This window comes from Gasterosteus aculeatus, chromosome 15 (genome assembly GCF_964276395.1).
Source record: "Gasterosteus aculeatus chromosome 15, fGasAcu3.hap1.1, whole genome shotgun sequence".
Classification (NCBI taxonomy): Eukaryota; Metazoa; Chordata; class Actinopteri; order Perciformes; family Gasterosteidae; genus Gasterosteus; species Gasterosteus aculeatus.
In genome coordinates, this window is record NC_135703.1 from 12,822,769 (window position 1) to 12,849,974 (window position 27,206).

General features: G+C 44.5%; 4 protein-coding genes across 11 annotated transcripts; 1 reads left to right on the top strand and 3 right to left on the bottom strand.

The window, feature by feature from the left end:
* The first annotated feature begins 1,317 nt into the window (after positions 1 to 1,317).
* afdnb (afadin, adherens junction formation factor b) lies at positions 1,318 to 10,772 on the top strand. Of its 4 annotated transcripts, none has more exons than XR_013452792.1 (25): positions 1,367 to 1,664; positions 2,197 to 2,389; positions 2,703 to 2,809; positions 2,905 to 3,032; positions 3,128 to 3,231; positions 3,378 to 3,458; positions 3,550 to 3,749; positions 3,873 to 4,018; positions 4,730 to 4,824; positions 4,903 to 5,174; positions 5,408 to 5,551; positions 6,342 to 6,540; positions 6,625 to 6,716; positions 6,802 to 6,888; positions 7,019 to 7,084; positions 7,182 to 7,255; positions 7,631 to 7,749; positions 7,852 to 8,007; positions 8,122 to 8,213; positions 8,372 to 8,512; positions 8,945 to 9,426; positions 9,500 to 9,844; positions 10,160 to 10,238; positions 10,333 to 10,384; positions 10,476 to 10,772. XR_013452792.1 is itself a non-coding variant. In XM_040199796.2 (24 exons), the coding sequence occupies exons 1-24, from the start codon at positions 1,569 to 1,571 to the stop codon at positions 10,567 to 10,569; spliced, it is 3,699 nt and encodes a 1,232-aa protein (XP_040055730.2). In that variant the 5' UTR covers positions 1,318 to 1,568; the 3' UTR covers positions 10,570 to 10,772. The 4 variants fall into 4 exon arrangements, 2 of the variants coding, with proteins under 2 accessions (XP_040055730.2, XP_040055728.2); XR_013452793.1 differs by having other exon boundaries at positions 9,500 to 9,826; XM_040199796.2 differs by having other exon boundaries at positions 1,318 to 1,664; positions 8,945 to 9,826.
* On the bottom strand, positions 10,243 to 12,521 carry dusp23b (dual specificity phosphatase 23b). The gene is made up of 2 exons (XM_040199806.2): positions 11,570 to 12,521; positions 10,243 to 11,024 (listed from the first exon to the last, which is right to left on the bottom strand). Exons 1-2 carry the CDS (start codon positions 11,837 to 11,839, stop codon positions 10,839 to 10,841), a joined length of 456 nt encoding a protein of 151 aa, XP_040055740.1. The 5' UTR covers positions 11,840 to 12,521; the 3' UTR covers positions 10,243 to 10,838.
* A 134-nt stretch (positions 12,522 to 12,655) lies between these two features.
* srsf5a (serine and arginine rich splicing factor 5a) lies at positions 12,656 to 17,789 on the bottom strand. 4 transcript variants are annotated; one of them, XM_040199804.2, is made up of 8 exons: positions 17,590 to 17,789; positions 16,474 to 16,608; positions 16,312 to 16,382; positions 16,070 to 16,222; positions 15,628 to 15,697; positions 14,259 to 14,332; positions 14,071 to 14,175; positions 12,656 to 13,894 (listed from the first exon to the last, which is right to left on the bottom strand). In XM_040199804.2, the coding sequence occupies exons 2-8, from the start codon at positions 16,597 to 16,599 to the stop codon at positions 13,558 to 13,560; spliced, it is 936 nt and encodes a 311-aa protein (XP_040055738.2). In that variant the 5' UTR covers positions 16,600 to 16,608; positions 17,590 to 17,789; the 3' UTR covers positions 12,656 to 13,557. The 4 variants fall into 4 exon arrangements, with proteins under 4 accessions (XP_040055738.2, XP_040055735.2, XP_077945856.1 ...); XM_040199801.2 differs by having other exon boundaries at positions 15,628 to 15,706; positions 17,590 to 17,726; XM_078089730.1 differs by having other exon boundaries at positions 16,474 to 16,605; positions 17,590 to 17,720.
* A 748-nt stretch (positions 17,790 to 18,537) lies between these two features.
* Positions 18,538 to 26,991, bottom strand: LOC120833028 (deubiquitinase DESI2). Of its 2 annotated transcripts, XM_040199805.2 has the most exons (6): positions 25,318 to 25,751; positions 24,991 to 25,229; positions 22,885 to 22,957; positions 21,531 to 21,624; positions 21,300 to 21,441; positions 18,538 to 20,601 (listed from the first exon to the last, which is right to left on the bottom strand). In XM_040199805.2, exons 2-6 carry the CDS (start codon positions 25,027 to 25,029, stop codon positions 20,362 to 20,364), a joined length of 588 nt encoding a protein of 195 aa, XP_040055739.1. In that variant the 5' UTR covers positions 25,030 to 25,229; positions 25,318 to 25,751; the 3' UTR covers positions 18,538 to 20,361. The 2 variants fall into 2 exon arrangements, with proteins under 2 accessions (XP_040055739.1, XP_077945857.1); XM_078089731.1 differs by having other exon boundaries at positions 24,991 to 26,991.
* Between the last annotated feature and the right edge of the window lie 215 nt (positions 26,992 to 27,206).

Here is a 27,206-nt window from a genome sequence, read left to right on the forward strand (position 1 = left end):
AACGTAGCCACGTGAGGTCTCCTTTGTATCAGGTGTGATGTCCGTGCTGTGCAGCGCACAGAACGACAGAAAATAGAAAGGTAAATAAATCAAGCAGGGAGGTGTTCAGAGCAGGAAGGAGTCAAGAGGGCGAAGGAAAGGTTCAAATCTCTGAATCAGACAAGAATATGCTGTTAAATAGATCAATCAGACACCTTCATGCCTATAATCTCTAATGTGTTCTTTTTTCTGTGTATCTCCGAGGTTGCAGAGGGCTTCATTATATGACTGAAGCCTTGAAGACCTGGAACATTCTTGTATATTCTTTTGTACATATTTTCTGTAACAGCATACGTGCTTGTGAAAATCCCAGAGTTGTCCAATCCAAACCAATCCGGAGGATCAATATCCTTAGCAGAAAGGTGATGACCTCAACTGCTACAACACACGATGCACATGTTTTCAAAACATAAAGCACATGCATGTATGAACAAAGAGCAACCCTGCACACTTCATAAGGATGGTTATTACTGTATGTCGCATTAAAGCATCATGTGGTCCCAGACAGCATTATTTATCCTCAAGAAATCATGGCAATAATAGATTATTTTCAATAATAGATAGATTTTCATTTAACAATGTCTTTGTTTTGTATGTTTTTTAAGCCTTTTTTTTATAAAATGTATTGAGAGATTGTATTTTGTATCTAAATGTGGAAGAGGATGTAACTTTGAGGCAGCACTGAGGTTTCATAAAAAAAGGACAATGCAAATGGGCTGTAGCCTTGATCGTGTCCCTCAACTGGATCATCCGGCAGAAACTATAATGCGTTTCTTCTTCTCTGCATTTTTCAACATCCAGACAACAATACTCTTGATTGTTGGGATCTTTAAATGGTAAACTGTACATCTAATTGGGGGTTGGTTGTTGCTGGGCTTTTGTTCCATTGTGTGTTCACCCAGAAAGCACTGCAGCAACCAACAAAAGCTGCCCTACATTAGTATTAGCTGAATGGGAAGATATGTAACAATAAATTGTGTTGAAGATCACTGGTAAGCATGAGAAGTGGGATTACCTCAAGCGTAAATACATGTGTGGCTGTTGGAGACACTGCCAGCATCGCGCGGCAATTTCTGCAGCGAGGTTCAAATATACTAAAATAAACACACGCAAAAAGTTGATCCTCTTCAATTAAAAACATGGCCTTTTTTGATTGTGTATTAAAAAGGAAATTACAGATTAAGTCTGGTTATGGCCTATGGGTGTCATTCGGGACGGATTATGATTGGGGAGAACTGTTTTCCTCGCATAACGGAGATCCAGTGACCCGTGAAACGAGGCAGGAGGGGTGTGGGGCCTTGCACAGGGGAAGTGTACATGGGGAAGAGGCGGGCAAATATGCATGAGAACTCACTGCGCAGTACAATGAGTTGCTGACTAATGGGGAATAAATTGAAGAAGGGGTGGGGTCCCCATGTATGCAATACCCAGGACGGATGAAGACTTTTCCTCACAGGATCTTCCTCTCTGTCTTTATCCGGAGACACAGCAGCCAGTCGGAGAGACATTTTGAGGTTAATTGGTGAAAAATGCCGGAGGAGGCCGAACGGGAGAAATTAGCCGAAGTCATCAGACAGTGGAACAACAACAGATTGGATTTGTTTGAAATAAGTCAACCTGATGAGGTGAGTCGCCTGCCGACAGACTTCAGACAGGTTTCATACGCCATTGGAATTGATTTAGGAGCCCAAATCTATTGGTCTGGTCAAATAACTGCTTCCTATTGCAACAAGCAACAAGGGAACTAGTTGTGTAGCCTAAACTGCTGTTAGCCGTTTTAGCGACTTTCCTTTGGGAAATAGTATGTACGTCTTGGGGCTTTTATTGTGAAGGGTAAGAACATCCAAAGTTGATCTGGTATGGGGGTTTTTTGGCACAGTTTAACAGAATAACACCACTAACACGTGCAGAAATCTATAAGGATGCAGCGATTTGTCGATTGTTACTGCTTTAAAGAAATTAACTGTTTAATTAATCTAGTTTAGACAACATTAAGGTTGTTTGAGTGTTTTTTACTTAGTTCATTCCCAAATCAAAGGGGAAATTGGCATTTTTATTCTAAAAGCCTATTTAGAAATGTGGTTTCACCAAACTTTATGAGAAGTAAAAAATCTATGTATGAAAGAACTCACTTAAAATCCATCTGCTTTCTGTCAGAACTTGGAGTTTCATGGAGTGATGCGCTTCTACTTTGAGGATCGTGTTGGAGGAAATGTGGCCACTAAGTGTCTGCGTGTCTGCAGCGACGCTTCAACTCAAGAGGTCATCGACACTCTGTCAGAGAAGTTCAGGCCTGACATGAAGATGCTGACAAATAGTTATTCCCTGTATGAGATCCACGCTAATAAAGGTAATCACTTCACGCAAAACATGTATGATTGACATGGACAATACAATTAATCAAATAATATACCGGCCGGAAAATAAATCAGCAACAACTTTGATGAACGATTAATCGCATAGAGTTATTTTTCAACCAAATTAGCTGCTTCTAGTCCCTTAATCATGAAGCGGTACCTTGCACGCTTTCTTGATCGTAAATTAACTATTTAAGGGGTTTTGAACTACACCAAAAGATTAATATTGAAAATTTGCTGTTGGAAGTCCAGTTGATTTAAGAATACGCTGCGCCCATTTGTTTTTCGTTTTGTGTGTTGAATAAGAACGTAGACTGGATCCGGACCAGAGACCCTTGGTTGTACAGTTGAACTGGACCACAGACAACAGAGAAGGACGTTTTGTGCTCAAGAAAGTCAAGGAGAGTTTGGAGGTACCACTTAGACAAATAATTAAGTCCGCAGCTTCCCTCTCTCTTCATTTAATCTCACATCTATGTTCTTTCTTGAATTGGTGTGGATCCATAAGGAAAACCGTCACGAGAAGGGAAAGGGAGGTGTGATCCAAACCTTCAAGCGGACACTTTCAAGAAAAGACAAAAAGAAAGAGAAGAACAAAACCAAAGCAACTGACACGTTTTCAGATGACGAGAATGGGTAAAATGTTTAATGTTCACAATGACATTTATATTTTGCCTGCTTCAGACCTCAACGCACAAAATGAAATCCCCTGTTTTGAAATAAACATCCAGGCCAACTGAAAAGCTCCTGAACAACAACAGCATTTGTGTGTCCAACAATGAGGAGAAAAAGAGCTGCACAGAAAACCCACGGCCACATTGGCCGGCTGCCGTCGGTAAGTAATCTGCAAAATGTTAAAAAACAGAAACTGTGGAACAGTGCAGTGGAATAAATAAGACCATTAGTGTATACAAGTATATGTAACCTGCACATGAACTATATGATATGGTATAAACATGACTTCTGTTTGCTTACATATAGAGGCAAAGCACACAGACAATATTTACCGGGATTCTTCCGATCAACCTGGATTGCCAATCGGAATCAAATTCAGCGACAGCTGTGAGTACAAAACACTGTTTTCTTCCGCTCTTATTTTGATACTTGTTAATAAATGTCCTCCTGCCCCCTGCTGGCGCCTGTCACGTTTCAGCCGAAGGAGCCTTCCTGTCTGCAGTCCTGAATTACACCAACAGCTCCACGGTTCATTTCAAGCTCTCCCCGGCGTACGTCCTCTACGCCGGGACGCGCTTTGCTCTGCAGCGCCACCACAGGCGAGGCTCCGCACGCGGCGACCACGGCGTCACGTTGACTGCAAGTAGATTGGTGGCCATGACATCAAAGGTCATCGAGGCAAGTGCAAGAAACATTTCACTGTTCTTGCCACTGCGCACATATTAAATCAAATGTACAATCTGTAAGCAAAGATTGCGGCCCGTGAGGTTACGTGACGCTGCTCATATACTTGCCGTGCAGAGGCAGCAGGCCGGCGCCGGCGCTCTCGCCTTCTGGATGGCCAACTGCTCCGAGCTGCTGAACTTCCTCAAGCACGACAAAGACCTCAGTGTGATCACACGTCAAAGTCAGCTGGACCTGTCCCACCTGGTGCACAAAGCCTACAGGTGCAGATGAAAAGACCCGACCATGAAGACTCACAGATTATAATTCCAAATAGAGACGCCGTACTAAAAACAGTTCAAATCACATATTTACAGTGCTTTACATTCACCCCCCTTGGACTTTTCTGCATTTTGCCATTTTAATAGCCCTAGATTCAAATGTATTTCATTGGTATTTCATGTAATGGACCAACACAAAATAGTCCCGTGGTGACTCTGCAGGATCTGCAAAGATCCTATTAGTCGTGTACTCTGAACATTTTTCCAGCAGGACAATGACCCCAGACATGCAGCCAGAGCTACTATGGAATGGTTTAGATCAGAGGTGCCCAACGGGTCGATTGCCGAGGCCATGCAAGCTTGGTGGTGCCAAGCAACCCTGGCTGACTCCAATCAGTGCAAGTCACTGAGGCGTATTGGCCTGCTGACCAGGCTTCCAACCCCGTCACGTCTCCGCCCTCGCAGAGACACTAGAAAACTCCGTCAACCAAAAACATCCACCGCAAAAGCAACCCTGAACCCCCAATTCTCCAGCATCTGTTAATATTATCTGTGAGCTTTCATTTTTGGCAGATGTACCACATGTAAATAAGATATGCAACACAGCAGAGGTTGCAGTACATAAAACTATTAACAAATACAAATAAGCACCTTTTTGACTAAAGGCTTCATGCCAGAAGTGTAAAGTTTTTGTTTGTGTTTTATTCCCCAAAGTTGCCTGCTACTCTGTCTTCAGAATGACTTAAGGAAGCACTTGCCCACTTTTTTGATTGATCCCGAGCAACATGGAGCCCTGCCTGCTGGAATAGGTAAATGTTTCATCCGTATTTGTGCCGGAGACGTTTCACGTTGAAACACTGTAAAAGTTGTGTCTCGCCTTCTTTCAGAAATGGTGCTGAACACCTTGATGAACGCCATGTCCCTCTTACGCCGCTGCCGGGTCAACCCTGCCTTGACCATCCAGCTCTTCTCCCAGCTCTTCCACTTTGTCAGCGTGTGGCTCTTCAACCAGCTCATGAACCCAGAGGCCAACACTCCTGGCCTGCGCTCCCACTACTGGGGGGCGGCTCTCCGCCAGAGGCTCACGGCCATCGAAGCCTGGGCGGAGCGGCAGGGCCTGGAGCTGGCCGCCGACTGTCACCTCGGACACATCCTCCAGGTCAGCTGCCCCTGCTCCACATGGCCAAATGAAAAACAAGCGCTTTGAATGGGCATGTTATGCAACATGGAGGCAGTGACTGATTCAAATTACGTTTGTTCTGATAAGAATAATATGAGTGTCTTGTGTAATGTGATGTGTTTCTGATCTGGTTTGCAATATTTATTTACGTATCAGTGCACATCTTTCAGTCAGTACGAGCTGTTAAAATAGCATTTCCTGGCTGTTTCTAGGCAACCATGCTCCTGACCATGAGCAAGTACTCAATGCAAGACGTGAAGGCCGTCCAGAGTACCTGTTTCAAGTTGAACTCTCTGCAGCTGCAGACGTTGCTATCCGGCTACCTCTATGCAACCAATGAACCTCGCATTCCAACCGTGAGTACCGCTCACCTTCCACTCCCTGCATGCCCTGGTTGTTTCCCGTGATGAACAGGATCATGAATAATAGATGGGTAATAGTGAGTTGTCTCACAAACCCATTTCATTATATAACCCATTAGATGTTGCGTGATATGACTACATACTTTGACTGTTTTAGTTTCCCTACCGCCTTCTAGCAGAATCTACTATCTAAACCTGCTACGACAAGCTCAAAGGGGAAAAAATGACATAACTTTAAACCTCATATTTCACCACTAGGAATACGAACAGCATGAAAGCACCAATATGCACATGCTAAGAAATAATCCCATTTCGTAACTCAAAAGCAAAAGTTCTTCATATTTAGCACTGTTTTAGTAGTGTTATTGTATATTATGGGATATTTCATTTATATGTAAATTGGACTTTGATATTGTTACTGTTATTTGTTTCGGCAGTAACGCAGCTATATATTCTATACAAAAAAAGGTTTTGTATGTTGAATCAAAATGAATACGGTAATGAAAATGAAAATGAATGAAAAGTAAGTGTTTCACCAGTGAAAGTAGTAAAGCACAATAAAGGCACCGCAAATATGTACTAGTTCAGTCCTTGAGACTCTTAGTACAGTAGCAACAGTTTCTACTTTCAACTTGTACCACCGCTACCAGGGACACTATTAAAACAACATTACCTCAATGCTCGCGGTCACATCAGGCAGATTGGATGTTGCTTCCCCGAAGACAGAATGACAAACGACCTGAAATACTTCTGCTGTCTGATCCACTCGTCATCCTGGCTGCAGGATTTGATCGATGCCGCAGTGACGGCCGCGAAGGTCTCAGCGGATAACCTGATCCGGAGCGAAGGGCGGGACATCCGCCTGGAGGAGAGCCTCGACCTGCGTCTGCCCTTCCTGCTGCCGGAGGGAGGATACTCCTGTGACACCGTGAGAGGGATTCCGCTGGGCCTCAGGGAATTTTTGGAGCCAATTTGCCAGAAAGGTTTGGGAGTCTATATTTACCAAAATGTAAAAATACTGTAGAATATCAGGACTGTCTCCTAAAATGTTTCTTTTTCTCTTCCAGGTCTCTGCTCTCTGACATCAGAGCCAAACTCTACAGGTGACTGGACCGTGTTCTTCAGTGAACCAACTTCCTCTGCAGAGAGCACGAGTCTGGTAAGCAAAAACACGTGGTTATGATTTCATTTGATCATTAAATGAAGTGTTAATACATGTCATTTGTTTCTGTTTTCCACAATAGGCAACACACGGAGAGCCGGACGTTGTGACCATCACACTGAACAAGCCTCTGAACAGTGGGATGGGGGTCAGCATTGTGGCTGCCAAGGTCAGTGCTTTTTCAGCTTTTCAAGTGCGTGAGTGCCGCGGTTTTGCAAAAGAAAGGAGGATTTAGTTATTGAAACACTAAAACTATCGAGCTAATGTCTGGACTAATGAACGCCTTTTATTTTGTCCAGGGAGCAGGTCAAGAAAACACTGGGATTTATATAAAATCCATTGTCAAGGGAGGACCAGCTGAGATGGTGAGATTTAACATATTTGCTCGTATGAGCTATGCAGTGTACAAAATAATTCGATGGAATTATACAAGGGTTGCTTGAACTTCAAAAATCTTTGCAGAACGGCAAGTTAACCGCTGGGGACCAGCTGCTGAGTGTGGATGGTCGAAGTGTGATCGGCCTCAGCCAAGAAAGGTTTGTGATCAGCAGGACTTTGTGCCTTTGGACTGTTAGTCGTTCCACCACATTAGTCCAAATACAAAATATGTCAACAAGAATCTAATGGGTTACTATGACATTTTATTCACATTCATTTTCCCCAGAGGATGTATCCTAGGAACTGAGTGGTCCTGTGTTTAAAGTCTCATGAAGACATCCAAATACTGAACAAATACCAACTACTTTTTTTTTTTTTATGTCGTGCCATGTGAACGCAGCGTAATCCTTAGTTTCAAAACACATTCATCACAAAAGAGTTGTTTTACTTTCGGATCAATAAAAAGTTTAAAATCGTACATAGTCTTCAATTTCTAACGAATCCTAATCCTTGTATTGATTCTATTGATTTAGGGCCGCCGCTATCATGATGCAAACGGGCCCCGTTGTGACCTTGCAGGTTGCAAAGTTTGCGGCGAGCTTCCACGGCCTGGGAGCTGTACTGAGCGACCCGACACCCGAGACCACAACAGGTGAAAACACCATCGGACTCACTGTTGCTGTTGTTGTTGTTGTTATTGTTTTGAACTTCCGCCCTCCGTGACTTAATCAAGACTCCCTCTCGCTTCCCAAAGGCGGTAGAGGCCCCACCGAGCCGGGCGGTAAAGGACTCGCGCTGAACAGCGTTGATCCTGCTCCGTCAGATTGGCTCAATGGAGGCAACAGAGGGACGACGGACCGGATAATGCAGAGAAACAGACAACTGTATCGCTCCGACCCCGACATGAAGGGTGCGCGCACTTCTATTGTTATCACGCGTCAGTGCGGCATAAACACCGTGATGTGAGACACGCAGAGGCCCTGAGGAACAACTCCAGTGTGTTTTCTTTTCTCCCTCGTTTCAGTGTGTTTTTCCCCCGAGGAGGGTGACCCCGTTGACCCCGTTGTGAGAGGGAACAACATGGCTGCTGTCTCCACCCTCCACCTTTGTTACGATGTGAGATTATTAGATTATTGTAGATTTCTCTGTTTAATTCAATGAGACGTTTATAAAATGTTCAGTCGTCTATAAAAATAGAAAGTCAACTGCATACTGACGACAAAAAATATATATTTTTTTAGTTACCTTGTGTAACAAGTATCTTTTATATTTAGACAGTTCACAGGGAATACTTGACACTTCCGGCCCCTAAATCCCAGGAAAAGAACGTGTCTGAAACCAGTCGACCACAGCAAACACTGAAGGTGTCTTTCAGGCCTTTAGACGGACTTCACTCCACCAAGAGGACCTTTATGGTAAGTCTTCATTCAGAGTCATAACATCTCTATCTCTATTTACTATACAAAGGTCAACAAAGGTCAAAAGTCAACATATTGTTCACAGTGGTGGGAAGTAAGTGGTGAACTATTTACAAGGTACTTGTACTTTACTTTATTTTCACGTTATGCCCTTTTATACTTCTACTCCACTACATTTATTTGAAAGACAGTTACTTTTAAGACGAAGAAATTAAATCTAAAAAACATAAAATTGGTAAATACGATACATGTTTAAAGGTTAAAGTAGTGCCCTGTCATCCCTTTTACTGTGCTGCAGAACCTTTTTTCCCCTCTATTCTTTTCTGCCACATTAGTCATCTGCGACCCCTCCAACTGTGGAGGAGCCCGACCTTGGTGGGGAAACACGGGATCAAACTTGCTGTGCTAACTGCGTTTTACTTTTCAAAGCGCCACGCTCTGTCCCAGGAGAACTTGTGCGTGGACAGCGGAGGCCCCCTGCTGGACGGACGGCAGCACTTCTGGGAGCCGAAGGAGCAGCGTGCAAAGCAAACCACCAGCCCCTATTCATCGTTCCCCATCCGCTCCAGCGTTTCATCCCACGACATCCTCTCAGATTATCGCCCGCCCACAAAACAGCAGCAGGGCGGCCGCACGAGCGGCGCCGGTGTCTGGAGAGCTCCTTTCTCACAGCATCCAACACCGACGCCCTCCAACCAGCCGACGCGCGTCGACATCCCTGTGACCAGAGCGATGGACGCGCACGCAAGCCCCCCGCTCACCACCTTCCAGGGTTCCTCTCTGCAGGCGGCGCGAATGTGCCAAACCCTCAAAGCGCGTGGGGCGGGGAACAGAGCGGATCACATCTATGCGTGTCCCATCACTGCGACCGGGAGGCCGCCGCAACCCGCGCCGCCCTCACAGCAGCAGAGGTGCAACACCCACAGGGACCCAGCTGCAAAGCCCCAAGTGAGCATCACTCCGACTAAACACGTCTCCTTCCAGGAACCTCTCACCGAGCAGGAGCAGTGCACGGGGCCTGCGAGGCCCAAAGACCCTCCGGACCGGTGCGACCCGTGGAGGAGGGACGCTCAGGAGAAGCTGGAGAAGCAGCAGAGGCTCCGCGTGGTGGAGCTCCTGGAGCAGGAGGTGCAGGAGCTCCAGGGCAAAGCGAGGCGCACGGCGGAGGAAAACGGCCGACTGCGAAGGATCAACCTGGAGTGGCAGTTTCAGAAGAGGCTGCAGGAGGTGCAGCAGAGAGGAGAGGATGAGGAGGAAGATGAGGACTTGGACATGATGGTAACAATACAGCAGCTGGAGAAAAGGGAACAGGTGAAGACCGACGCAGGTGTAAGTTAAAGGATGCACACTAAACACTGACAGATTGAAATGTTTCCAAAAATCATTCTAGGAAATTAAGGAAATCACTCACTAAAGTGGGATGAAGCAAACATGGTAGATGACATATAAACTACAGTCTGCTTCAAGTGAAGTGTTAAATGTATCCCAACATAAAGGGAAAGGTGTGAAACATATCACATTAATATACATTATATAAAAATACAATGTTTTCTAAATGACTAACCAACGATGGAATACTTCTGCGTGGACTCTGATATTTAAAAAGCCTTAATAACATATGTTTATTCTGTTTCACATCTTTAGAATAATAGAAGCTCTTCTGGAAACGTCAACAATGAATTGGAAGAGTCTGAGAAGCCGGTGGAGACAAAAGCAACGCTCGGTAATTGTTTGTACGTTTCAATTCATTCAAAGGAGTCTGTGCTCATCAGACCACTTATTTTATTGTACATTGCAATATTTCCATGTTTTGTCAGATCAAAGACAGAGTGGACGAAGTCAACAATCCAACAACATACTATCAAACAAGTGGGTCTAACCTGTAACACATTGAAATTCAATCCGAACAAGCAGCTTTTGATAATAATAATAACAATAATTTGATATTACTGATTTACAGAAACCCAGAGGAGAAAACCAGGAGGGCGTCAGCTCCTGAAAAGCTCACATTCAAGGAGCGCCAGCGTCTCTTCTCTCCGGCGTCCAGTGCATGAATGAATTGAATGCATGAATGAATGCGCAAGATTTGTTAACAACTACCTGGGGAGGACAATGTCAATGCAAAGAAAAGTAATCCTTTGCTAAGCAAAATTATAGTATACAGTACCATGTAAAAAGATAGTATGATGATGCATTTACTGAACATATATGTTGCTTGAGTTTCCTATTCATAGATAATAAACGGTTTATTTAGAAATGAAGTTGTTCCACTTATTAATCGCAAACTGACACTGAACAATAACTTTTTTTCTTACTATAAAAGCTACTTTGTGCGCTGAGAAAAAAGCACCACAGCTTTCTCTTGCTCGCTGGTTTCGATGGAGCCTTCCCGCAGACGGCGGATCTCGTTGATGGCGTCCGTCCCCGAGATCTTTCTGGTCTTCACCAGGTAGCAGGCCAGCATGGTCCCCGTCCTCCCGTGTCCGTGCATGCAGTGCACTGCCACACCCTGAAGAAGAGCAACACAGTATTTACTGTAACCAACACACCCATCTTGCGTCACTGCTAGGACTAGAATTTGCCTTTTGTTTTGATAGTTTCATTGTCTTTTGGGGTGTTAAATGGGAATATGTTGGGTTTGAGAGTCTTAATCGCACAACGCAACCAATTTAAAGACATTACAGTGCATTTTAGGGTATTTTTACATTATATAGAACCATAAACCATTGATAAAAAATCTGATATGTAATCGTAACATAACGGCTGAAACATAATATGCTGAACCATATCTGACAAGAAGAAAATCAGATCCTCCAAACAAAGGCCTCAGAACCTTTAGAATAAACATTGGTGCCGAGAGCCTTTGGAGAATAAAAAGAGGCGCTCCAACGAAAATACAGCTAAACAGAGAAAACGACCGACGTTTACTTCCGTAAATCCCTTTTTTTTTGCGTATAAAACGAACCCAGGCAGCTAAACCGGAAGTGCGCGCGCGGGCGGCAGGAGGAAGTGTCGCGCGCGGGCGGCACGAGGAAGTGTCGCGCGCGGGCTCACCTCTCCCTTGGAGTTGGCCTCTTCCACGATGGAAAGGAAGCGGTCGATCTGCGCGGGGGACGGGGGGGAGAAGTCCACTATGTCGATGTGGTGCAGCCGGAGCTGCGGGACCGAGTCGCAGCCCGGCGGCTTCCTCTCGCACAGACACACCAGGTGTTTGACACCGTGGTCCAGCAGGTACTGGTACTCGGACGTCCTCCTGGGAAGCGCCAGTCCGGCCACTTTGTCAGGGTCGACCCAGGAGAAATTGTGCGGTGGAGTGGAAGCCATGTTTCGTCAAATCCGGATGAGTCAGTGGCTGCGGACTGCAGGCGGGTCACGAACGCACGTGTCGCACTTTGACACCGAGCCGCTCCCAATGTCCCATGTCGACGGTCACGTGGGACAGTCCGTTTCTCCTCCGGCCGGCGGGCCGGTAATGACAAACACGAGCACGGTGACGTCCCGTCGGCCGCGGAGCCGCTGGCTGACTGGCGGAGCCATTGACCCAGAAATAGCAACGGGGCCCTGGGAGGGATTACGCGACAGCCCACTAGGAGACACTATGCAGCCACAATGTGGTCAAATCCTGGAATAATTCATAGACCGGATTAAAACAGTATTCGGTAGAAATGTGTACCCGTCTGATATACATCTATATGTCACCATGTTTTCAACCGACTTGACTAACTTTAGTAAGGCATTTCCTGGAACATTTCAATATTTTAGTGTGCATCCTTTAATTTACACCTGTGCTCCTTTCTCCAGCTGCGGTGTTACCATCATGGCCAAGTCCTCATCCTCTCCTGTTTTCCTCTGCCGTGCGCCTCACTTTGCACCTTCTGTAATCCTTAAAGTATCTACATCCATCATGTCCATTGCTGGAAGACCTTGGTGAAAGGGTTGAGAAACACATCTAAAACATGCGCAGTGCTATTGGGAGGGTTAGCTGTAGCTATTTAATATTTTTGTATGAATCTTTACTCCAGCCGGTTGACCCGTTCTGATACTCAAATTGACCAGTTTCTCCAATTAACCTTTTTGCTTCCTGCATGCATCGGCCTTAATAGCTGTAGTACTTGCACGAAAGAAACATTGGCTCGAACATAATGGTTTGTGAAAACTTTATTATGAACTGCAAAAACTTGAACACGAGTCAAATTCACAAAACATTAAAAAAAAAAAAGTTCTTTCAGAACATTACGAAACAAATTAAAGGACAATATGCAGTGAGCTTTATTAGTATCAAATGAATAACCCAACACATTTCTTCCTGCTGAAACAGACCTTTGTGCGGACCCACGACACGCTTTGCGTCACACCGAGGCTTAGTTAGTTAATAAAAAGCAACGAAGATGAATCACGCGCGGCCCTGGTACAGCAGAATCTATACAAAAAAAAAAAGCCAGACTCCAACATAGTCACACAAGAAAGCTGAATCAATCCAACGGAGATGCTTGCATTATTCTGTGATGCATCAGGGCAGTGAATGAAATGCGTAGATCAGAAGAATAATCACAGTTTCACGACAAAGCCAGGCGCCAGCTTTGCAAAAATAAAAAATACATCCATGACCATTGTTGGGAAACTCATACCATTCCAACCGAACCATTAACGGCTAAAAAGCACACAGGAGTGGATGGAATCATAACATGGCAGAGAGCGAGGACCGGCTGCAGGACTAACGCGCATCCTCACTGAATTCACTCAACATTTCTGCAAAAGTAAAAAGGTTTTTTATTTTTTTATAATGGGGCAAACAAATGAAGTAATGGCAGTACAAATTTACCTGTGGCAGCTCATCCAAACTAATACAAAAAACCTAAAAAATAAAATAAAAAAAAGTGGTGCATCAACGACTGAAGAGCTTATTTAAAAAGAAAAAAAAAAAGCCATGTAAATGGAGATTTCCTGCCCTTCGTTAAAAAGAAAGAATAAATCACATGCCACCACAGTGGCCTGTGGTGAGCAACTATCAGTCTATTTCACAGCCAACTGGTGCACCGATCTCAGTGCTTGCTGTCTGCAGAGGCAGATCGGGACCGGGAGCGAGAGCGAGATCGGGAACGGGACCGGGAGCGGGACCGGGAGCGAGACTGCTTGTTCTGAGCAGGTGGAGGGGAACGTGAGCGAGATCTGGAGCGGGACTTGGACCTGGACTTTGAGCGAGACTTTGAGCGGGACTTTGAGCGGGAGGGGGATCTGCCTGACGCCCGACCCCCTCCGGAGGCCTTCTTCTCTGGGGTGCGACTCATAGACCTGGAGCGGCTCCTGGAGCGGTTGCGGCTCCTGGAACGGCTCTTTGAGCGGGAGTAGCTGCGGGAGCGGGAGCGACTCTTGCTGTGGCTGTTGGAGAAGAGGGCATTCAATAATGCATTCATAACACTGCAAACAGTAACAGGAAGTTTATGTAAAGACAATAGCCTCTTAAGACGTCGGACAAGGGGAATATTGTCGACTTTACCAGGTTAGGTTTTGACATTATGCCACTGGAGTGAAAAGCAGTTTTGACTGAAACTCACCTTCTGCTGTCCTCAAAGATCTTAAGTTTGCGTCCATTCAGCTCGGACCCATCAAGCTTGGAGATAGCGTTTTTCAGGTCACTGCGGGAAGCAAACTCAACCACTCTACAGGGACAGAAAAAAAATGGATATGAACACCAGAGGACAACAACCAGTCTAAAGGTTTGACTTGTAAAAAAGCAACGTACCCTTCATTTTTATTGGGCCTGTGTGCATCCACAAAGGTAACTTCACCTGCCTTTCTCATCAGGTCTTTCAGGTCCTGTTTCAAAGCATGATGTGGGATTAGTGACAAAGAACGAAACACGAGATGCCGGTAAAAGCCGTTTCAGACCTGGGGGGAGAGAAATGAGCAGGCAGCAAGAAACCAGAACACACTGAAACCTGGGCTAATATTGACTTGTGTCACTGATAAGCTCCAATTTCAGCAGAGGGCATGTAAACAAAAGAGCTACTTCAAAGTGTGTAGACAAGTGTTTCCTTTAATAAACTGTTTAAAAGCATTTAATTGGCAAAGAAATTAACTAGTGAAACACTTGCCAGTAGTCTATGTATTGAGCTTGAGTAATTACTGTTGTGTCTGGGTATGTGAGATGAACCTGTGCATTACTTGGTCAGATGACAGTAGTTCTCTGGTTAAGAGGACCACAATTTTTAAAGTATGGCCTAAAAATGATTTTCAAAAGTCTTTACATAGTAAGACTGCCTGCTTCCCATTTGAGACTAACACTATACCCCTTTACCACCCGACCCTAAACAAACCCAATCACATGAGTTTTATGCTACTTACCGCTCCATACCCAGGAAGACATTATCATAGAGCCACTTGTCCAAATAGCAAATGGGAACCAATGCAGTGTTAAGCCCTTGAGAAACGACCACGGCCTTGACCAGCATCCGGCCTCCACAAGTAAGGAACCACCAGAGAGCAAGTAGGGGGAGGGGTGTGCGCCCGATTCAACACCGCCCCCAGCTCCATCAGCAACAGAAAAAGACCCAAACGGGAGTGTAGGGACCGTGGATTTGAGGGGGGTTACAGCAGTCGGGGGTGCCAGCCCACAGAACCTCCAGACTGTGGCTACGGACCTCCTAAGGCTACCGTATCCTGCGCTAGACCACTTCCACCCGCTACGGGGCCCAGCCAAGACTTTAGACCGGCGGCAACTGCGTGTAAGGAGAGGCACCAAATGGACACTATTCAGAAAAACAACCAGAAGAGGGCGCTAAACACTTGACACCTCCGTGGAGGGTGTGTATTCACCTCTCACCAGAGCAGCTGTTAAATTTATTACTTAAATGTTTTTGGTCAGAATTCGAATTGGCAGTAGTTATGTGTGTTTGTCTTAAGAATGTATTTGAAGGGAAAGTAAACAAACTACAAAACATTGAGGGCCTTATATTGAAATTGGCCAATTACTTAATGAGTTTTTAAAAATTGACATGATCAAATAAATGCTGCTCAATTAAAAAAAAGACATGTCCTACAATAAAAATGTGATATCTACATTTTTTATCTTGTATTATAAGATAAAAAGGGAATGGTTGGTTGTCGCTTACCTGCCAGCTGATTCGCGAAGAGAGGTTCTCCACAATGAGCCTGTGGTCCGTCCGCACAGGGGGGCCATACCTGTCCAGTCAACGCAAACCAAAAAAAAGCTTTTAATACAACATTTTAGGTAAGATTGGGGGCCAGTAGATCAGACAGACAGAACACATTTCTTCTATTCATGTTCACATCAACATTTTAGTTGACTAGGGTTCGGAATAACCGTTTCCAATTAAAACTCCCGATCACGGTCAAACCTGCTTACTATCACCAGCATTAATGTGGCTGATACTTTTCTTTTGAGAGTTCAGACACAAGATTCACAAACGTACGTTGGGAGCAAAAGCGGGATAAGAAACATGTTATACTGGTTTTACTGCAAGTTTGACACAAACAACCCACGTTCAAGTGTCAACAAACACAAAACTTAAGTTATTGCTTAGGCAAATGTACCTGGATCCACTGCTGCGAGATGGACGATAGCCACCGCCTCCACTGCTGCCGCCGCCGCCGCCACCACCTCCCCCACCTCCGCCAAAACGTCCTCCCATTCCTCCAGGACCGCCACCCCTTCCTCTTCTGGAGCGAGCATGCTCGATAGTGACCCTTAAAAAAGGAGAAATTATCAGGAAAATACATTTTAAGCTGATTTGAATTAATAGGCTAGCATTAAGTAGTAAGTATCAGATTTCTACCTTTCACTGCATAATTCTTTGCCATTTAACTCATAGACAGCATCATCTGCATCTCTGTGGTCATCAAATTCCTGAAAGAGATGTAATCAAAAAGTGATTCTCTAAACAAAAAACAGGATTATAACTTGATCCACACCAGCTGATCACAAGTCGGTCACTCACCACAAAGCCAAATCCATTCTTCAGGTTGATTTCTCGAATCCGCCCATATCCCTTAAAAAACTTCTCCACGTCCCTCTCCCTGGCGTGTGGGCTCAAGCGCCCGATGAAGACACGGCAACCACTCATTGTTATCTGCTGAGATGATAAAACACAAGACCTGTTAAACATTAAACCAAACCAGGGGGGGGGGGACTTGGTGTTTGTTGCTTAGGCCCACGGTGTTTGCTTCACAATCCAAAGGGTTCACAGTTCAACGCTTAATCGGTTGTTACTAATAAACTGCATAAGGGGGTGAATAGGCTGAGCGTTGAAATGGACATGTATATAAAAAAAGACATCAAGACTCTGTGGAAGTCATTGTGTTCTTTAAACAAAGGCAGAGGCCGATTCATCAGGTCTAGGTGGAAAACTATTCGAGGGAAACCTGATCAGGACCAAACACAAGCGATACGGCTACTCCGATCGTACCAGTTTTCCCGTAATTAACTTACTATTTTGGCGCAAACTAACCAACTAGTTTCGGCTATGACCCATTACAAAGATATCGCCATTTCGGACAGTACAATTGGATGGCACCGTTAATACGGGCCTCGTGTTCAATTTCACTAACGTTAAGGTGTTTTTTTTGCTCTCAATAATTGATTTATTAAATTGTATTGTGTATACGTTGTATTTTTAATATATTCAACGTTAACCAACAAGCGTAACGTTAGATTCTCTCGGTGGAGAAAATGGCATCGGGCCCGGCTAACGCGTGTACCGTTAAGCAGCAGGCCTCAGCTACGACCACGCACGTCTCTTAGCTAACCGTTAAATGCACGATTACGTCGAATGATCACCGAAAAGACGAAGTGCGATGAGCGATGGTCCCGAGTAACATTAACATTGGCTAGCGTCATATTAGTTAGATTATGCTTGCTAAAAAATATTTGTCTCGTTCAGAACGGTCGTTGGCTGCCTCGAGGCCTACTACGGTTAGCTCGGGCGAGCTAGCCACCGTTAGGTTAGCCACAAAGACACAGTTCCCTTTTAAGAAAATTCGTGCCCCACGGTGAAAGACTATAAAAAGAGATAGAATTAATAACATGTTTAATGCAGAGTCAATCACATGCTTACCTTTTAATACTCAGATCGTCTCAGGTTTCGATGTTTAGGTCGACGTAAAGCTTCAACGATGTGTCGTGTGGTCTCGCTACTGCTCGACTACGCTTAATCAAAATGGCGAGTGGGTTAAAGGATGGAGGAGGGAACCGGAAATGCTGCAGCTGCCTTCAGGTTGCCAGTTTGAGGTTAGTCAATAGCCTCCCCGGTCAATCCTTCACTTGGTGGAAGATGACGATTTCCCCCCCGTTTTAGTATTCAAAAAGGTCATTGCATCGGCTCTGTTGACGTATGATGGCGAATAAAAAAAACGGCATTTAATGTTGAGATACACTTGATTTGATAATGAAAATAATATGTGGAGTTGTTCTGTATGCCCCTCATGAGGGGCATACAGAACAGATTTGGCAACCACCAAGCAGAAGAGACTTAAGTAATCCAGGGTCCTCCCACTTACATTACTATTGTATACGCTATATGTATACATATTTTATTCTTAATATGTATATTTTGTTGTTATTCTAATTGTCACAGTGGTTTTATACATGTTTCTTACTTTTTCTTAATTTACTAAATCACATCTTTAACATCCATTATAATGCTACATGAATTTTTAAAGAATAGTGACGCATGTATATCAAGACAAGACATTTTATAGCTTAATAAACTTGGCATTTCTTTTTGATTGAAAAAACTACTTTGAATCTACTTGAACCCATCTTTAACATCTCTCTGCTGCAATTTATACAACATAGACAATTACATGTTAAATCTGTTATAAGCTGATATTTGCATATATATTGGCCCAGTTGATCTGCCTAGTTTTATTTGAGATCTGGATTTAAGAAATAGTTAATTTAATTAAAATGTCGGTTCTTTTGGCATATCAGGTGAAAGTCAAGTTAAATACCTGCTACATTTCCCACCCCTCCTATTTGAGGCTACAATAGAAAAAAACATATATTTCTTTAGTTATTCTTTCTATTTATTCTGGTACCATCATCATTCTTTCTGGGATAAGAAAAGCCAAATACTGGGTTACAGGTGAGAAATAAGGGAAACATTCCTGGTCTGCTCTGCAGAAAGACTTCTGAGAACTGATTCGTACAATATAATACAAAATATGACATCCAAAATGAACAGGAATGTAGCTTATTCAAGAACATAAAGAATAAGTCAATTGTGCCCTTTTGGGGGAAAAGGGGGGGGGGGGGTACTTGCATGTTTTGCTAATTACACATAACTTTATGACATCCCATTTTTCCTTCATGAGCATCTGATTTTCTCCCTGCAGCAAACCTCAGTTCAGTTCACAGATAAAATAAATAATAAATAAAATTGTATAAGTCTGATATTTCGGGAAAGACAGTTTGTGCTGCTGTATTTCCGTGTTAGAGAAGTTTGACACCACTATCAAGCCTGGAGGATAAATATGACGCCCCATAGTATTCAGTTAGCTTAGCGTGAAGACTGAACATGGGGAAACCGCTGGCCTGCAACAAAACAAATCTGTCAAGTTGTCTTTTTAAAACTTTTTTGTTTTATTGGAGCAAATTGAGTGTTCAGTCTGCTGGTGGGGGAAGTTTGCCATCCTTAAAAGGGGCCCGGCGAGCTGGAACTGCTTCAATCCTTATGCTGAGGCTGAGCTACGCTAACCTAGTTTCCTGCCGCACATTCATACTATCCCACCATGAAAATGTCGTTCAATTTCTCATCTTACTCTCTATAAGAAGGCAAATAAGTATATTTCCCAAAATGCGTAACCTATTTCTTTAACAACTTCTGTCACTCAAAAGGTTTTTTCTTATTTTCCATGGCTGCTTAATCTTCATTGGTTTAATGGTGAAAAAGGTGATTAGATCATTATCACAGAGGAACATTCTCTGGGCGTAAATATACATTTCCGTTTTATAAAGACTGTTTGGATATAAAAGCGTAGACAAAAATTGTACTAGATCAAAGTCAATAACTTGAGCGTCTTGGGTTTCTTTGTGTTTGTGTCTCTGAGATGTTCACACAGAACCGCTGTTGTCCAGGCGAGGCTGAATTAACGGCGACTACTCAACAGTATTTGCCCTTAATTGTTTACAACTTTCTATCCACTGGTTACACCGGTAGCACACTGCCAGTTCATTGATTAAACAAGCTCCAGGTTGTATCATTCATGTTAGAAAAGGAAAAGAGAGGAAATACTTGATATGGTCAGAAGTGTTGCGTTTTGTCCCAGTCTTTCAATATGCAACATTTTTACATGTTCCGACAGAGCTCGAGGAACAATCAGAAATTCTTTAAACCCTCTAAAATGGCCATGTTTAACTGCTTCGGTCCCACACAATGAAAGGCCACATAGAGGTTATTGAACGAGAACTTGTTCAAATTGAGCTGAGAAGAAGTTTCCTGGTAAATGCCACTTATAAGTAGCCTCGGGTGTCTCGACAGCTGTTCTGCAACAGCAGCTGTGAAGGCAGGGCAGGGAACAAGGCTGGAAAGGGTTTACAAGTTCATGGGGGAAAAAACAACAGTAATATTGTACTACAAACTTCAGAAGTGGCTGCGGTGGAGCCGGAGCACACGCTTCACGGCGCTCACGTTGTTCATCCTGTTGCCGGGAAGCGTCGCCGCAGCTCTGAAGTCACCTTTCATTAAAAGAGGCCACATCTTCACCTCCTGCCTCTTTACTAACAGGACGAACAGTATGAGGTGAGCCGGTTCCTCAAGCCTACCAGTGCCCCGGCCCTTGAGCAGGGGTGGCATTTAGCGCTCGGAGGTCAGTGCACGTCGGGCAGTTCACACGCGCGTGTGGCGGCAGCTGTGGGAGGAGCCGGCGGGCGCGGCCCCGGACGGGGACGAGCGGTCGTCGTCGCTCGACTCGTTGTGCCCCTCCTTGTGGAGGCCGAGGCTGATGTGGCTCTGCAGGGCGGCCGGGGTCAACCACTCCTTGGGTAGGCAGCTCTGCAGGAAGGGCACGCAGGAGCTGAAGTACGCCAGTCTGTTGACCCAGCGAGGGATTTCACGTCCACACAGCAGCTGAAAAGAGTTGCAATAATACGTGAAACACTTTTGTCTTTCTTTCCATAAATGCTCAAGACATAACAAACAAAACAAAATATTCAAAAATTGATGCATGTATGTACTAAGGAAATGGATGTGTAGTTTCTTCCAAACCATAAAGGGCTATCCCTGCAATTTAGAGTTGCACTTCAACTTTACACGTGGTCAATTTTTATTATTTGTTACAGGCTAAATGTTTACAATGTTCATCACCTTAGTGTCACATGTTAGCGTGCTTATATTTAATTGCAGCTGAGGATAAAGGGAATGTAACCAGTTTTGCATGTATTTGGGTTGTAAAGCAAAGCATTTGACAAATCAAAAATAAGCTGATCATAGAACAGGAAAAGGGGTTGAGCTGATATAAACCTGGGGACGTCAACAATTATTTTGCCATACTTACAATACAATCGTTCTTTTACACCTTCATTTGTGAAACTGGTGCAAAACCGCTTTAGGTATCAGGACAAACTCATGTATTATTTATGTCTAACCTCATTCAATTCAATGAGACGGTGACACGTCACACCAGAGACACCTTTTCATTCAATTCAATGAGAAGGTGAAGAAGTCATGACCGGTACTTTGTATGTAAAGCTTTATAAGAGTTGTTGTGTATCTGGTGGTTTGTGTCCATATAGATACATGTAGGAACAACACCGTATCAGACTGACCTCAGACAGCGAGGACGAGAAGTGGTTGCAGTTCTTGTGCATCAGATGGTAGGCGTTGCCTTTGAAGTCTTTGCCCAGCTCCTCCATGATCTTGTCAATGTCCTCCTCTGTGAAGTCGGTGGTGCCCAAAATAATGGCCTCTCTGTTTGGAAGCAGGGAGGAGACCTATCAGCACACATTAACATTAAAAACCCCTCTGAGCACTGTATGCTAAGAATGAAGCGCGCTCACTTGAATTTGAATGTCTCTCCCAGCTCGGAGGCGTTCCCCGGAGTGATCTCAAAGATGCCACTGAACGGGTACGGGTGGCCCCCATATGCAAACTCTGTGAGGACATGGACGCATAACACACATTGACTCCTGGCACCGACGCACCAAACGATTGTGTGGTTACACAACAGAGAGAGCAAATAATCACTGACACAGTGTGCTTAAATCATTAAGCCGGGGCTGATTACAGACCTCTCTGCTCTGTATTTACAGCAGTGGAACAGAAAACAGGGTTGAACTCTGGGAGCCAAAGCATGTTAAATAGAGCGCCTGGCACTGTGAGCCACCTTTCATCTCCATCTTTAATCTGTTCACGTTGACAACCAACACACAGCGTTCCTTATCGGAAAGCATCAAACACACATGGACAAATACAGCAATTTAATCTAACACCATAAAGCACGTCTTCTACTTGTATGTATGGATATAGTAGGAAAGTAATATTTAAACATGTGCACACACCTGAACTACAGTTCAGAGGGAAATATTGCACATTTTACTTTATAACTCAGTTAACAACATATTAACAATTGATGATCTTATAAAATATTCTACACTGTTATAGATTACTTCAGACCATAGAAATGTAACTAACTAAAGCTGTCAAAGTACAATATGTGCCGTTGGAATGAAGCAATGACCAAATAGCAGAAGAAGGAGTACCGGAAAATGTTTTCTAATTAGAGTACTTGAGTACATGTATTTGGTTACATCCCACCACTGTCTATGAGTTATGGAGTTACATAAAATGTATCAATAAATCCCCTGAAAACTCAGATGTTTTGCACCTAAGTATTTTGATTAAATCCACATTTACTCTTTGTAAAACCCTGTGACACTTTTGTCCTTTGAGCTTTAACCCGACAGTGATCAGTGATCAGGTATTACATACATATATATATATATATATATATATATATATATATATATAATCCTTACACAAACAGAAGTGATTGCTGGCCTATTAAGGAATGCATTTTTTACTATCATCTTATTTCATGGTGCACAGAGACAACATTTCTGTTCGGTTAGGGCATAATGCCCAGAGATCTCGTTTCATGCTGGTTTCTGCTTCTCTTTCTTCAAAGCACACACATATTGTACAACACACAGCGTGCCAATTGTGACTCAACCCAGAAAAATTAGGTCATGTTATTAGGACCAAAAGTCCATATTCCATTTTTAAAACCAGACTTCATCAGCCTCGTGCAAAGCGCCGATGTTGAGGGCGCCGGTCTGAGTCGGGTCGGCTGCTCTGCTCTGACGCGCTGCAGTGGGATTGTACAGACATCAGGGAACAGAGGAAAGGTCTTACCTCTGCCATATATCTCAATGCCTGAGTGGAAGACTCCAATCCCCAGATTGGAAGTGTATTCATTTATCCAGTACTGCAGGGAGGGAAAGGAAAAGAGAAGAGGGCTTAGTTCTGGATTAACATCAAGAGTCATTTGTGTTGTATCAGGATATAAACAACACAGCAGCTCCACACAAAAATGTTGTTTATTTCACCAGAACAACCAGTGTTTCTCATTAAATAAATCGAAAGTTTTGACAATCTGCATTTTTAAGAAAATATTCAACATTTTTTTTCCTTTTATCAGCTTATTCTTTCGCATGACTACAACAGCGGTGGCGTCCCAGCGTGCACCGGGCAGAAAACAAGGGAAACACCCAGAACTGAGCCATCACGAGGGCAATCTAACAATCACACAATGACGCTCTGATCTGTTTAACCCGCTGCAACGACCGAGACATCATTGGCCACCAACGCTCACTGACACTAGACGCCCCTGAGGAATCACACTAAGAGCTGTGCACGCTGCCCCAGCTGTCCCATATTAATAATAGAGCTCACTGATGGTCTTAGAGTGATACAATAAAAGCATTTCCCCCTCTTCGCTTTGTGTTAACGGGGTCAAATTTCTGCAGTAACTTCCACCCATTTCAGCTCTTAGCATTTGCTTTCCTTTCTTTTTCATACCCGCCAGGGAACAATAATAATGGGAAGCTCAGCTTCAATGCACAAGGACGACGTTTGCTCCAGAAAAGTGAGATGAGATTGTGACGAGCTGAGTATCAAATGACTTTCAGTCGGCAAACAAGAGAATTAGCAACAATAGCGCAGCAGTGACAAATCTTGCTGATACAAACCACTGTTCTCGGATGCTGCGCCTCATCCTTCTCGGTCCATAACAACAAATTGCTGCAACGATCCATACCCCCACCCCCCAACATCCTGCCTCTGCGGATGCAGCATCCACTACACCCATCTGTCACATTGACCTCACGTTGGAGGCATCGCTTCATCGTCAACCCTTCTGCTCGCGGGATTCACTCTCAGGTGGAAACTTGCTGCCTCCTTTGTGTTTGATCCTCGGGTAAAAGCAGGAAGCACCTGTTCCAAGGCTGTATTTCCAGTTATTATGAATGTAAATGGGATATAGACTTTTTTTGCATTTGAAACAGAAGAGAGAAGTTCCAGTTTCTCTTTTTTCTCCCTGTAGCCGTTAGATGTATTTACATATTAGTTTACGCTCTACATGGTAGTTTTCAATGTCAGTGGCGGGTTCCGTCATCCCCACTCCCAATAAAAAGTACTTCTACATTTGTAGAATAATGACTAATGATAATAACCACCTCAGCCCACGGGGAGTTAACGTTAAGCGCTACCAGTGTGGACGAGGTCGACAATATTGCAGCTGTTTTGGTGTGACTGGAGTAATTCTGTGGTCATGTTGTGTAACATTCACACAGGAGGTTGTTCAGCAGCACAGACAGAAGAAGAGGAACATGTCTGAATGAAGACCCTTGTCCTTTAGGGGGGGGGTGTACATGTGTGTCTTTGTACGTGCATCATGTCACATGGTTGAGAGAAGCTCTTGTTCCCAAGGAACCTCTCTTATCTACTGTCTCACCTTTTTATTTTGTACATTTCACTCCCTCAGATAAGGACATTAAACACTCTTCACATACCACCTCAATCTATGACGGTTCTCCCCAAGTTAGATTGGAAATGATTTCAATGTGACATCTATTAGACGTGCAGGGGAGACGGATTAAACAAGCATCGGTAGGCGCTGGAAAAATGATTTGGACAAACAGTCTTACGTTGAGGACAGAAAACCTCGGTGTTTCATGTACGTGCGAGTCCAACTTGGACTTTTACAACTTTAAAATAGCTGTGAAGTGCACCAGTGAAACAGGTGTGTGGCGGGCCTGCTATTTCTGGAGCTAGATTCACTTCCTCTGCTGGTGTCAGATCACACAACCCCCCCCCAACTCTCTCTCTCTCACACACACACACACACACACACACACACACACACACACACACACACACACACACACACACACACACACACACACACACACACACACACACACACACACAACGGAATAAAAGTGGCTGAGGGGTTCTTACCATATCATATACGTTAAGGATGACGGGTTCACTGGCCATGGTTTAAACCTGAGCTGGAAAGGCAAACGTCCCCCCTCCTCCTCCACGCTGTCACGGCTGCAAGGAGCTCCACGCCCCGCTGAAGTCACAGGGCCACACGGCGGACAGCAGCACCACCGGGCGGGGGGCAGGCTGCTCATTACCCGGAACACGTCCCGAGAGAAACCGGACGAGTGGCGCGTGTAGTCCCCGGTGGGTCACTACGGCATGTCGGGCGGCGAGAAAGGGAAATTAGGAAGAGGAAGAAGAAGAGGAAATCTTCGAAGACGAGCCGCTGTGCCGACAAACCGCGGCCGGTGACGTAGAAAGCGGCAACGGCTCAAAACGCGGCGGCGGCGGCGACGACGACATGATCCACGGCGGCCGCGCGGGGCCTACGAGCGGGCGAAGAGGCGACGGCCGGGGCGGGCCGAGGCCGACGGGCGGCGGGCGGAAACAACGCCTCTCGGTTCAGTGCACCTGATGGAGTCCGGAGGCGCCGCAGCATCACCGGCCGGTGCCGCTCCTCCCGCGGACACTTTGACCCCCGAACCGCTCCGATGGAGGGGGAGTTTCTCCTTTCTCCTCCGTCCCCTGTTTTGCTTCCAGATGCTCTCAGACGCAGCCGACGTGCATCCGAGCGGCGTGGTTCTCCGGCGCTGCCTCCCTCTCCCTCCTGGTGGGGCTGGAGCTTCACATTACATCATATCTGCCTCCGCCGGCAGATGGGCGCGCGGCCGCTGCGCGTGTGTGCGGGAGCGCGTTGTGTTCTATCATCCAGCCCCCTTAAATTTAAACGTTATGAGACACTAGGACGCCGTTTTCTGCAAAGATCTGTGCTTCCATCGTCAAAGTTTGTTTTTGTGAACTATTCCCGCTTAGAAATGATGACATACACAATCCCAGGTGGGCCACATAAACAGGATTATTACAACCTTATCAACTGGTTTACACCATGACACTGAATAATAATCAATAAATGTGCATTTTTACTATTGTCGCCATGAATCGATGGAGTCCGATCAGTCTCATTAATTACAAATACAAACAAAAGAATTCACATATATATTTAATTTACAAATAAATATGACTCCCACAATCTTGGTTAAAAGGTTGCCAAAATTACCAACAATGCTGTCAATATATCCGGGAACCCAATTCTGTCCTTTCACAATAAGACTTCCTGCTTACTCCTCCAAATAGAGCAATAAAAGCTTTTCTTCGTCGCCCCAGCATCGCACGCAAGTCCACTTTCTCTCATCAAACTAACTTTCTGCTAGTGATGGGAAGTTCGGATCATTTTACCGACTTGGTTCTTTGAATCTCGTTCAGTAAAATGAACAAATATTTTTTTGAGTCATTCGTTCATTTCAAGATAAATTCCTACATTAAAATAATGTATCATGACAGTCTGGATGATTTGAAGTAATCATTTATTTTCACACTAGCATTCAATTATCACGGCATAACTATTACGCTGAACTATAAGTAAAGTAAAAAAAAGTTAAAATAACAAAACCTGTAATTATTACTTGTGAAGGAATATCATTCACGTCTTACTAAACCTAGCCACGCGAAAATGAACGATGTAAACAAATCCTTTCTGTTTCCTCTTCTGAGCGCAGGTCACGTGAAAAATGATCCTAAGATCCGTATCCGAAGACCCAGTCAAAATGAACGAATCAGTTCTGGTTTCTCTAGCTACCAGTGCTGAGCCTCTGCAGGTCACGTGAAAAATCTGTATCCGGCAGATGAACGAATCGTTCACCTCCCGACCGTGTCTTCGGGTCAATAATTCGTTCATCGTTTTCATTTTCACGGCGTTTACGTGCGTTTACCCTCCACTACAGCCCTGCTTGGAACGATTCGTTCAACGACACATCACTACTTTCTGCAGTAGCGGACACATTTGTCCCGTATTTTCCTCCAGAACTTTGGGCACCTCTCGACCGGCAAACCGGCGCTTACGGACATCTCCCTCCGGTTAATCCAACCCGCTTCTACAACCCGCCAATGACGGCTTGTATAAGCGGTCATATTTACGCATTTAGTCCGACAAAAGTTCTTAAATCTGATCCGTTCTCTCGTAAACATTCTTCGTTTTAATAATGGCGGTATCGTGCTATGAAAGCGGAAATGTGAGACTCCGTAAAGGACGTAGTTAGCGGACCAATGCAGCCTGGTGCGCTGCGGGAGGC